This window comes from Malus domestica, chromosome 16 (assembly GCF_042453785.1).
Source record: "Malus domestica chromosome 16, GDT2T_hap1".
NCBI classification, from domain to species: domain Eukaryota; kingdom Viridiplantae; phylum Streptophyta; class Magnoliopsida; order Rosales; family Rosaceae; genus Malus; species Malus domestica.
The window spans coordinates 30,902,197-30,915,435 of record NC_091676.1 but is presented as its reverse complement, the minus strand read 5'-3'; the positions used below and the strand labels follow the sequence as shown (position 1 = coordinate 30,915,435).

Genomic DNA, 13,239 nt, shown 5'->3' with positions numbered 1-13,239 from the left:
GCAAAAGGGCCGACAACCCTCCTATAAATACCGTTCTTATCCAACTAAAATGCTAAGCCATTTGCTACCCACAAACTCCTAAACACATTCTCTTTAGAATTCTAACTTTGGCATCGAATATTCTTCGGACAAAACGCCCCCCTCCCCCCCCATTCATTGTGGGCACGTGAGGTTTTTGTCCATAATCTTAGGTGTTATTATTTTGCAGGTACATTTTCATCAAATGAGAAGATGACGGAAATTTGCATCCACATGTATTATGTCTCCCATGATATTATTTTGATACGTGCCCTCCAACTTATCCAATACTTAACACTATTAAATTTTATTATTTTGTGTTGAAACATAAATTAACAGACTTCAAACTCCAAAGCTTCCCGCCACCAAATTAGCCACAGCAACCACTCTTTTCGACGTCTCCTTCGCCGCCGACAAGTTTCCAGTCTCTTCTCTGTCTCTCCAACCTCGTCAACAAAAAGAGAACAGCTATTATTAAATTGGAATCCAATCGTCAACTATTTGCATCAGAGTTCGATTCGTCAGCTTCGATTCAGTTCGATTAGATTCTTCTATTGTGGTTCAATTCGATTCCTTAACCGTTAATTGCTAAAATAGGAAGAATATGTGTGTATTCCCGCTAACGCTTAGTGAGGTTATGGTATATGAGAAGGATGAAGAAGGTCACAAGTCGTGGTGGTTGTTTTGTTTTGTTAATTTGTCGTTGTTTTATTATATTCTTTATATATTAAAGTTAACAGTATTAATTGTTTGGTTAAGTGGCTCGACACATGTTAAGTAATTAGCAAGGAGACATGAATGAGAGACTAAAAATGTAGATAGCAAACCCAATGCTGTTTTGATGGCAATCATTTGTTTTTTTGTTTTTTGTTTTTTTTTGTTTTTTTGTTTTTTTTGTTCCGATTCCTAACCGTTTGTAAATAAGAATGCATGACTCTGATTCCTGGATACCATGATTCCTGCTTATTCCGATTTCCAGTTAGTTTGATTCGTTCTTACCCTAATTCTTGACTAATAAACATGTTAATATATAAAATAAAACAAAAAACAAAAAACAAAAAAAAGTTGTTAATTGGGCATATTGTTTAATTAGTTACACAAGGGCAAGTTTCCAAGCTTAGTACTAGCTGTTGACTAGTAATTAAAAAGAGGAAGATAAAAAACTTGGCCTAGTTCCTAACTTCCAGTCAAACATAAAAACTAAGTAATCTACATGCTGAGGAACCCTACGCATGATATCCAACTTTTTTTTTATTGTCTCCAATAGTCAGGTTTCTTCCTTGTGTTTTTAAATGCGCAGCATCCTATACTATAGACAAGCACGAGGAAGCCAAGGAATACAATTTTGAGAAAGTGCATACTCTTCCAGGTATCCAGTAGTTGTTCCAAAGTTCCAGCCTTGCAAGAATCGCAGTTATAGCACAAAACCTTTGGGTCGTTGTTCCATGCTTTGCAGTCAGGGCTCGAAGAAGTGCTGTTATTCCTTATCCACACGGTGGGGCTCTTATAACTAAATCCACACTCGGCTAATGGCTTACAGCAACCAGCCTGCAAATCATAAACATGCACATTATTTATCTGCAGTCTGTAAATATATATCATAAAATGCATGTGCACGTGTGTGCATACCTATATATATATATGGAAAAATTAGTATCCGGTCCTTAGTTTCTAACGTTCATTGACTAAGACCTTATTAGTTTTTAGATTTTTATCGAAGTCCCTAACATTAATATATTAATGAATTACATGTAATAATTTTATAATAAAAATTAGTAATTGATATAGAGTTTTAATAACCACACCCTTATTAAACTCCTATTAATTTCAATTCAAACGTTTCCAAAATATAAAAAATAAAATCAGAATAAGTTTGTACCCCTTAATTTTTTATAAAAGAATGATATGTACCCATTCTTAAATATACCAATTTGTTATATGAAAAATGTACCCTTTTTTTAATATAAAATGTATCCATTTTTCATATAAAATTCATTCAACCTTTTCTCTAATCCATTTTTAAAGGAAACTTTAACGAAAAGTTCCTGGTAGTGTTCACTTTAACGAAAAACCACATTTTTACACTAAAAAGTCAATCCTAGTACTATTCACTTTGCCTTTTATTTTGTCCTTATCGTTAAAACTCAAAATTTTCAAACTTTTTTCATTAGTTTTCCTTTTTTTTTTTAAACTTATATGGGTACATTATATTTCGTTGATTTAAGAATGTTTCCACGTCAAGTTTAATAGAAGAAATGCTTAATAATTATTAAGCCTAATTTTTTTTTTTTGTGTTTTTGAAATATGTACCCATTTTTGGTTAGTTTTTTTATGAACGTACCCATGTATACACATAATACACTGGAGAGTATAATTTATCTTTAATACTTGTAATCCCATAAATTATGAGTTTTTATTTAGAATTTCATTAATATAAATAACTATAAATTTTATTTTTAGTTTAAAAATAAAATAACCTACATAGAAATATATTATTACATTAATGTCAAGGACTTCAATCAAAAACTAAAAATCACAAAGGTTTTAGTCAAAGAACATTGATAGTATATATATCCTGAAAGTAAAATAATTGAGGGCCAAAGAAATAATGACATGGTAATTAGGTATAATTAATCAATAAATTTATAAATAAACATAATACCGCATACCATAATGGGGGGCAACTCCTTCATATTGAACTCCTGGATTTTAGTATCATTTTTTGGCATATAATTGCATGCTTGGCTAACAACAAGACAGTTCTTGAGGCTATCCCAACCCTTTCCTTGAACTGTATTCTGCAACCACTCCGCGTAACCGCTGAGCTTGTACTCCTTCAGCTCTGTACCAGGAACCCTAGTTCCCCCGCCTGATTTCCAAATGATAAAGAAGGATATGGCATAAATGCTCATGAGTCCAATGAGGAGGAGGAGCATTACTAAGAGGTAGATCCAAAGGAGCCAAGAAATACGACAACACGCGCTGATTATGCCTACGATGGACATCACCATGATCAACACGCCCAACACGAGAACGGGCAGCCTAAAAACCTCCAAGCACTGTCCAGCCGCATTTACCCTATACAGCTGCACACCGACAATGACGATTGGAACCGATATCAGGAAGGTGAGGATGTTGAGAAGGCCTAATAGGTTGTTTGCTAGATTCATTCTGATATATGTTATCCCCTATTATTCGAGACCCTAACTCCCCAAAACCATGAGAGGTTGAGCCTAAAAATTGAAGAAGCAGAAATAGATGAAGAAAAAACACCAATAGATTCTAGGGATAAGGTTGAATTTATATTGTGGAATTCACGAAATGTTATCGGAGATTATACCGTGCGTCCCTACGTATTTGAATCTGTCAACCAGATTTTTCTTCTATTTTTAGCCAGTATGGTCAACTAAAAGCCGTACTCGGATCAAAATAGAATCACTACCAAAATCCGGGAAAAGAAACCTAGTTTAAGAGATCGATAGGCACTTGGAAAATACGGATCTAATGATACCCTATGTGGTAGCAAATTTCCACCATCTTTAGTCTTAATGAAAAAGTACCTATAAAACAATCAATACCTTCGATAAAAGACCAAAGCCTCAAGCCCATGAGGAGTTAGGGGGAGGTTTGGCCAATGGAACTCCGATACCTAAGTTTCTTTGAAAATAGTGAGTGTTTAGGGCTTGTATGCATAGCAAAAGCTTACCAAAATTGGTGGAGATGGAGGAGTTTATAGGAGGTAGTGACCAACCATGGTGTAGGTTTTGCCTTACACATGGCAACCTCCTATTAGCCAAGTTATGCCATCCGTAGGATGCGGAAGGAAAGGATATTTCTAAGATATTAATTAGGAGATAATATCTTAGAATAATGGTGAAAATATCCCTAATTGATTGCGATAGGGATTCCTTACTTGAGAGGTTGGTCTTCAATTGAGAATGTATTAAAGATATGTTTTAGTAATTAATCCTATCTTTAATGCTTTTGACTTTTCCACGCCACAAACAGGGGAGTCATGAGCAGTTGTAGTCTGCTGTCTGCACTTCTAGGGATGATGAGCTGCAGGTGGGAATATAAATGTGCCTTGCGCATTTAATGAGGGCAATCTTGTCTTTCTTGAATAAAAGTAAAAGTGCACATGTCACCTACGGGATTTTTGGGATTATTTTTGGCTCCACAAATAACCTCACACCTGCTTGGCTGGTCGCAGGAAAGGGTAGTAGGTGTAGAAATCCCAAACTGCATAGGTAAGTAAAGAGCTGGTTCCCAATTTGATGTAGATACTTAAACTTGGAGATAAATTCTTTAGGAAAGGGAAACCAATTGCCACCAATACTTACTTAATTCTGCCTTAAGCAAGGGGTTAAATAAACTTGAAGAACAATCTTTATCCTTACAAGAAAGAGAAAAAACGAGGGGAAATATATTCCCCCTCCCCTAGCCTTCTTCTTTGCTTATCTTTGCAAAGAATTGTTTCTAGTTGTTCTTTTTCTTCTATATGCCACACCAAGGTAAAAAAATATTTTCGTTGTCTTCTTCTTTGGTAGTGCTGTCGCAGGGCAACCATCAGGGTGGTGTGGTGGGTCGTCTTGCAGGGAGCAGGAGGTCGGCTTGATTCGGGCCGAGGTAAACGACTGGCGCCAGCTAGGAAGCGTCGAGGGCGTTAGAAGAATGGCACAAGCCTCCTACCTGCTGGCTGCTAGTGGAGAGTAGTTTAGGATGCGGGCCTGGCCTATTGGATTGATGAAGGCGAAGGCATGAACTACCTATCTAGCTTGGCCCAAGGAAAGAGAGAGATGGGGGAACCAGTGTGGGCTAGGCTCCTTGCCCTGCTAGATCAAGAAAGATGGGGGAAGAAGGGGCGCTGGTCTCTTCCTTCTGAGCTAAGAAGAAGAAAGAAAAAGTGAGAGGTGTTGGTAGGCATCCTTAGCCTCGAGTCGTGGCATGCTAGGCTACTGCATGGTGCCCCCTGCTTCATGCATGCTTTTATATTTTTTTTCTTTGTGAACCTCATTGTAATATTTTCCTTGTGCCCTCCATGCATGAATTCATTGAATATGTCTCACTCGAGTTACCAAGGTGATGGATATATTATGTTATTGTATGGTTAGGACAAATTTTCTAGTAAGGTAGGGTACTCTAAGGTTACTCATGTCAAGATTAATTCCAACGAGCTATTTAGAAACTTCATTGAGATGTATAGGCACACAATTTCGCATAATGGTGGAATTCTACTGCTTCTGGAAAGTTAACATCAAGCCGTTTTCAGCATTTAGATCGGGAGATAGAGTGAAGTATCCAGTTATGGGTACGTCTAGATTGGCTTTTGAAAGGCTCACCACTACGAGAAATGGGAAGGAAAGTTTACCACTTGGAAAAGTGGATTAGGTTGTTAAAGAGGTGTTAAAGCCTGCTCCTTCCACTGATACTATGTTTGTATTTCTTGCAAAGAAATAGGGAACTGCTCAAGTTTGATTTCTCAACTACCTTAGATGGAGAAGTTGAGAATGAAGCTACCAAGATCAGAGCTATTGAAGATCAAGTGTCAAATGAGTAAACTGTTGAGTGCGAAATGGCTACTGAAGGTTGGATGGCTGCAGGAGAGCTAAATATCATCCAAGCTGCTAATGAGTAGTTTGCTTTGTTTAGCCTATATCAGATTTTGATGAACTTTGTGCTAATTTATCGACCTACAAGAAATTTAATAAATTGTTTTCTTCTCTTTACTCCATCTTCATTTTTCTTGAAACTTTTCTTGCTTGAAATGTCTTGCAAAACTTTTAGCCATAGGATCATTGTCTAGGCATGCTGCTTTGAAAAAGAAGACGATCCCACAAAGTCACTATGGCTTGAGCTTTGGCTTCTTGGGGCATCGAGCTGTTGGGTTCATCGCGAGTTACTGCCTTTTGACCATATGATACTTAGCTAGTCGTTGAGTCTTCGGTCCTTTAAGTTGTGTGGCCTACATCATAACTTGATAAAGATTTTTGGGACATGAAAATTGTTAACTAATCATATAAAAAAAATGGGCAGTTTACCCTCTCCTGCTAGAGAGTAGACCTAGATGGGTGTTAGGGAATTAATTTACCCTATCATATGAAAGCAGGCCCAGATGAGTGTCGAGAAATTAGTTTATCATCTCGTGCTGGAGAGCAGACCCAAATGGGTGTCAAGGAATTAGTTTACCGTCTCGCGCTGGAGAGCAGACCTAGATAGGTGTCAGGAAATAAGTTTACCTTCTCACGCTGGAGAGTGGTCCCAAATAGGTGTCGGGTTATTAGTTTACCCTATCGCATTGGAGAGCAGATACGGATAAATGTCGGGGAATTAGTTTACCTTCTCGCAGATAGGTGTTGAGGAATTAATTTATTTTCTTGCAGATGGGTGTCGGGGAATTAGTTTACCCTCTCATACTGAAGTGCATGGAAGAGCATGGAAGAACGTACCCAGATGGGTGTCGGGAGATTAGGTTACCTTCCGCACTAGAGAACATGAAATTCATTGTTGTGAGTGTAGCTAAAGAAAGTTGGACTGTTGGACAACTGAAATAATCCTCAGCCTGTAAGGTTTTGTTCTGTGATTTGCTTAAGCCTTTGAATTGCTTATGGAACCCGCGTAAGGCTGTAGGTGGGAAGAGCAGTGAGTTGCTCCCAGACCTCTCCAAGTATTGCGCCATCCTTGGATGTTTCGTCATGTGCTCTCCTGACGCTTGGTTTATGATCAACTTAGAATTTGAATGGATTGCAAGTTTTTTCATCACTAAGTGTTTAGCTAGCAGGAACTGCTGGTTAAAGCCTCATCTTCTGCTTCGTCATTGAATGTTTTGAAGCTTAGAGTACTGTCAGCCTGATTGGCGCAGTTGGGAGCCATGAAGCATAAGTCGACACAGTGAGAAGCCGCGGGGCAAGATCAGTACAACTGGGAGTCGTGGTGCAAGATCGAGGACAGCCAGGAAAAGCAGAGCAAGTAGGCACGGTTGTGAGCTGTGGAGCGGGGACTGGCTTGGGCCAAGTTATACACAGTAGGAGAAGTTGAGACATTAGGTCATCGATGCTTTGCTACTAGCGATGTGTTGCTCAAGTGTTGAACCATCTGAGATAATAAGAACATGACTTGCCCCCGGTTCATGGTGGTTAGAAGGACTCTCCTACAGGTTAGGCTGGTGTATCATTTTGGTACTTGTCTGCCCCCGACGCGCCATCTAGCTAAGTTGTTGCATTCGTCGGAGCATAATCTTTGCATCCGCCAGTGTATGTTGTGTGGTTTCATCTACTTGATCTTGTCAATGAAATGTGAGTTACTCATACAGGCTACGTTCTTTCTAAGTGGCTTCGCCACTAGAATCTACACAACTGCTCTTCTATGAGTCGTTGTACTTCTTCTTGGGCTTGCCTCTGCTGAGGCAGTAAAGCCTCCGGTAGTCTTTTGCTCATCTTTCGTCTATGTCACAACTGCAATTCACGTGGTTCGTCTCTGACTGGTAAGTGAATTGGTCGCGGTGGCGCTTGGCGTGGGCTACCAGTTGAACTCGAACTAAACTGCATTTCTACTTCCTTCTAGATTTGCCTCCATTGCCTTGGCTGCCTCTGCTGATGGTTTGCAGGTCTGTGCTATTTTTCCTGACAGTCTGCTAGTTTGTGTCGCATTCTTCTCTAGCTAGTGAGTAGGTTGTTCATGACTGCATTAGGCATTAAGAGCCAGTTAAAGGTGAGTGTAGATATTGAAATTTCGGTGAAATAAGTATTGAGAATTGTATTAAAATTACAACCCCCCATTCATTTCACCTATATCATACATTCATTTCACCTACATCATACACTCACTTCACATACATCATATACTCACCTCACCTACAATACACACTCATCCCACCTACAACATCCACTTACTTCATCAAACAAATGGATGGTAGTGTTTCATTCTCAAAGCCTATAAATAGGCTTCTTCATCAAGCAAAGAGAGGAAATTTTACATACACTTTCTCTACTCCCAAATTGGAAGAGAATTGACACCAATTCATAACCAATTCACCTCACACCAAAAACTGGAAGCTTTGAAACTCCAAAGCTCCCAAGCAAATCCTGAAGGATCGAGAAAGCTCTCTTCGTTCTTCGTCAAATCCTCATTCAAAATCAAGCCCCAACGGCCCTTGAAGAACTTCCACTAATTCAAGATCAAGCCCCGACGACCCTTGAAGAAAGTGTTCATCATTCATCATTCGTTCATCCTTAGATCAAGCCCTGATGGCCCTTTAGATCAACGACGTCAACAAATCTGCACAACTGTTTATCCCAAGATCAAGCCCCGATGGCCCTTTGGATCAACAACATCAAATCCACCCATTACAAAGATAGAATCAGAGGCTAAATTTGTAGAAGAGATTGTAACCCCTAAATCATCAATACAAATATTATTTTGTACACGTGTTCTTGTCTTGTTCATCGCAGGAATTCCCGTGTTTACAAATTTAGGACGCCCAGTGGGATAATTCTCTAACTCTCATCTCTATCTTTGAATTCGCAAAAAGCACAAATGGCATCAAAGAAGGCTCAAGTTGTTCTCGCAGCCAATGCTAGGAACAAGAACGTCATCACCGCAGGCGGTGTCACTTCGGGCGTCATAACTCGAAGCAGGGCAAGAGCTCTTTCTGCCGCCTCTTCTACCCCTACATCAACTCCGCCAAAGGAACAAGAGCACCCGAGGCATGACCTGTGATCACCCTGGCCTCGCTAAGGGCGCCAAGGAAGGAAAGCCCAAGGAAGTACTCTAGTTCCACACTTTCCGATGTCGACTCAAGCGGTAGCTCAACCATGCAAGTCATGACTACTGGAGCGACTTCAATAGATGAGCAGCTGGCTCATATGAATGAAGCGATCGCAAGGCTAACACAGATTATGGAAGAAAAAGACCAGCAAATCGCCGCACTCGTCAACCAACTAGATGTAAAGCCCGACGTGAAAATCGAGCAAGGGGATGATCCAGTAAAGAAAGAAAACGATGAGGATGAAGAGGCTCATGCGGAGAAAGTCGAAGAGAAACTAAAGCTAGACCAATCAGTGGCACTCATGGGATCTCTCTTTATCCAGCAGCTGCAGGAGATGATCGCCAGCACCATCAAGGCACAGTACGAAGGAAGTTCACATGACTCCGTACTATACTCAAAACCCTACTCCAAGAAAATTGACGCTTTGAAGATGCCGAGGGGTTATCAGCCACCAAAGTTCATGCAGTTCGATGGAAAGGGAAACCTGAAGCAACACGTCGCCCATTTCATTGAGACTTGCAATAATGCGAGGACAGAAAGAGATTACCTCGCTAAGCAGTTTGTACGCTCACTGAAAGGAAATGCCTTTGAGTGGTACACGGACCTAGAGCCTGAGTCCATCAACAGTTGGGAGCAATTGGAAAAGGAATTCCTTAACCGCTTCTACAGCACCCGCCGAACTGTAAGCATGCTAGAGCTGACGAGCACGAAGCAATGGAGGGATGAGCCAGTCGTGGACTACATCAACCGATGGTGCAATCTAAGCCTCAACTGCAAGGACAGGCTCTCGGAGATCTCTTCAATCGAGATGTGCGTTCAAGGCATGCAATAGGGGTTACACTACATCCTTCAAGGCATCAAACCACGAACCTTTTAAGAATTAGCCACCCGTGCCCACGACATGGAGTTAAGCATTGCTCATCATGAAAAAAAAAAAGCCAATCACCAACTTCAAGAAGGACAAGGTGTTTGTCCCAAATGTAGATAAAACTGGGAAGAAGCCCGCCAAGGAAGCTTTTACTGTCAACACTGCGCCCATCAAGGCCTCCTCCGCGCCTATCAAGATCTCCTTCAAAACTAAAGCAAAGGAGATAAAGAGAGGTGAGCCTCCTCGCACCCAAGACAGGTACAAAAGCACTCTGAAGGAATTGGAGCAGAAGGCGTACCCTTTTCCTGACTCAGACATGGATGCAATGTTAGACGACTTGCTGGAAAAGAAGGTGATTGAGTTACCAGAATGCAAGCGCCTTAAAGAAATCAATCGTGTGAACGATCCTAGGTACTGCAAGTACCATCGTATCGTGAGCCATCATGTTGGCAAGTGCTTCGTTCTCAAATAACTCATTATGAAGCTAGTGCAACAAGGGAAAATCGAGATCGACCTCGAAGACACGGCTGCAACACATACTACTACAATTGCATTTAGATCCTTCGATCTCGTGCTTCTCCAAGCGACACCGGACCATTCCTATCAATGCTCAAGTTGCATGATACCTTCTGCGTAACCATCGCCGGGGGCAAGCGAACAAGATACACATATCGATGATGAAGAACGATTGACATTGGTGACCTACAAAAAAACATGGAAACCAAAACTACAAGCCACAATACCAAAGGTGGAACAAGGGAGAAAGCACCGTCCCCGCAAAGGTTGAAAGCCCAAAAGGAACGTAAAAGCTGCTAAGCCAACGTATGCTGGGGAATCTATGGAGCAAGAGCCACGCATTCCTGTCTCCTTGCATGATTACTTCCCGGAGGATTTCTTCCAACAGTGCACTATCGTTGCATGTCACATGGTCGAAGTAGAAATAGAAGAGCCCTCAAAAGGCAAAGTTATTGCCACTGAGGGAGAAAAAACTCTCATGCTCGAAGGAGGTCTGCCAACACACTTTAGCGTCGAGGAAGCACTACGATTACCAAAGAATATACGAGGAGCATTGGCTGTAGTCTTGGCAAGTCCTAACGATCACGAAGTTCAAGAAAGCAAGAACGAAGGTTTGAAGCTTCGGCCACATGAATGTGCCACATGCTGTGCCATCGAGGATGCAATCCACTTCACCGATGAAGACTTGCTGCTAGGATCCAAGCCTCACAACCATCCTCTCTTCGTTTCTGGGTACGTAAAGGAGCACAAAGTCAACCGCATGCTTGTGGATGGTGGATCAACCATAAACATCATGCCAAAGTCAATAATGGCTACAGTCAGCATCAAGGCGGATGAACTGTCCTTAAGTCGTCTACTAATCCAAGGTTTTAATCAATGAGGACAAAGAGCGATGGGCATGATCCGAGTGGAGATGACTATTGGTGAACTCAAGTCAAGTACGATATTCCACGTGATTGATGCAAGAACTTCCTATGGCTTGCTCTTAGGAAGGCCTTGGATCCATGCGAATGGAGTAGTACCGTCCACCATTCACCAATGTTTAAAATTCTACCGAGAAGGAGAGAAGGTGATCTATGGCAACACCAAACCATTCACCGAAGCCGAATCACATTTCACAGACGCCAAGTTCTACATGGATGAAGACATGGTGCCTGAAGCTCTTCCAAAAGAGATCAAATCCATGGGCAAAGCAACACCTAAAAAGCAGGAGTGGCAAGCAATGCCCAAGAAGCAAGAAGAAGAAGCTATTTCGTCTTCAAACAAGAACGATGATGAGCTTGCTAAACCTGCAACAACCAAAGAGAGCAGGACGCCCTCAAATGGATCAAACACACCCGTTTTCTTATACATCCCGATGTCAAGAAGAAAGAATGCTCAATCCCCATTCGAAACTGGAGCAAGCAAAACCGATGCACAGCAGCATAGAGATAATGTAAAGTTGCTCAAGATGAATGCAGTTTTGCCTCTGACACGGCTAGGCGACGCTAAGGTTGCAAGATATCACAAGGCTTCATAAAAGCTCTACCAAAGAGGATGGAACCAAGCTTTCTCGCAACCAAGAGGACCGAAGAAGGTTTTGATCCAAACGCCTACAAACTCGTTTCGAAAGCTGGGTACGACTTCGCTTCTTCTTCGAATCCTAGAAAGAAGGTTTCAAACACCGTCAACAATAAAGAACGTGACCTCACAGAGACCCAAAAGAAGTTGAAGAAGCATGGTTACAGAGTTAACAACAACAAAGCTGGACTTGGCTTCACACCAAATGCACTCGTGAAGATTTCAAGTAAAGCAAAAAATGCTAGCACCCAACACATCAGTGTAAGCATTGAACAAGATCAAGTAGAGCCCAAATCCGCCCCTCAGACGTCAGTCTTCGATAGGATGAATCGTTCAAGACCCAGAACGTCAGCACTTAATCACATTGATGATCAAAACCAAACCTCCGTCTTCAAGAGGCTTAACATGCCAAAATCCCAAAGCTCTGTTTTTGAAAGGTTGTCAAAACCTAAGAAGCAAAGCAACATGGCTAGCTATCCTCCTCGTCGGTCAGCTTTGGAAAGACTTGAAGAAACCAAGAAACCTTCTAGAAAGAGGAAGACAACGCCAAATGAAGAAAAACTCGACAGTCTAGCAGGAAAAGACGATGTTCAAAGCTTGATTCCTTCAAGGATGAAACGCCAAGCAACTTTGGAGGTTGACACAAAAGGACCACTGAAGGTAAGAAGGCGCACCATCATCTACATCAACCAATCTTCATGCCAACAAACCCAAGAAAATGACACTGAAAATGAGGCCCAAGAAGACAAAGAAGACGAAATCCCAGAAAAAGACGTCACTTCCGGCTCTGTCAACTCAAAATCTTCACCTCAATCGCTGGGGGCATGCTCTAAAACCATGCCAGTCAAGCCGAGTGAAGTTGAATGATGGACTCATGTCACTCCGAAGAAATTGCACAAGAAGCATATGTCTTCTCCACAAGTGCACCAATCGAAAAAGGGGCAAAGCAGCTTTCGCCAACCTCCAAAGCAACGTGAAAGTGTTAAAGATGAGGAAATTTCGACACAAATATCGACCATGCGCGATCTCTTCTTCCTCAGAAAATTATTCAGCTACTCGGTTAAGGCTCCTTGCTATAAAGATTGCGAGGAACGCCTTTCCAGGCAGCAACCATCTCTTCCACAAGTTCACCAATGGGAAAGAGGGCAAAACAGCTCCTGTTAACCTCCAGAACAATGTGAAAGTGTTAGAGATAATGAAACTTTGACATGAAGATCATCCATCCTCATCGCGATGCGTGACCTCTTCCCAGAAGACTTCTTCAACTACTCAGTCAAGGCTCCTTGCTATGAAGATTGCGAGGGACTTTCCCGGATTGCTTGACAAACCAACACCACAGCTCCTCGCCTGCATGAGCCTAAACTATACATGGCACCAACGCTCTTTGTTCGCACGAGCCTAAACTGCATGAACCAAAGCTCCTAGCCCGCAAGAGCATAAACTATGTACGGCAAAATCATCATCAAAATCATTGTTAAATTCATCACTCATTTGAACTACGTTTTGACTTGTT

At 41.5% G+C, this 13,239-nt stretch overlaps 1 protein-coding gene across 1 annotated transcript; it reads right to left on the bottom strand.

Moving 5' to 3' along the window:
• Positions 1 to 1,068: 1,068 nt before the first annotated feature.
• Positions 1,069 to 3,303, bottom strand: LOC103453110 (tetraspanin-8-like). Its single transcript, XM_008392654.3, has 2 exons — positions 2,688 to 3,303; positions 1,069 to 1,566 (listed from the first exon to the last, which is right to left on the bottom strand). The coding sequence occupies exons 1-2, from the start codon at positions 3,186 to 3,188 to the stop codon at positions 1,270 to 1,272; spliced, it is 798 nt and encodes a 265-aa protein (XP_008390876.2). The 5' UTR covers positions 3,189 to 3,303; the 3' UTR covers positions 1,069 to 1,269.
• Positions 3,304 to 13,239: the final 9,936 nt, after the last annotated feature.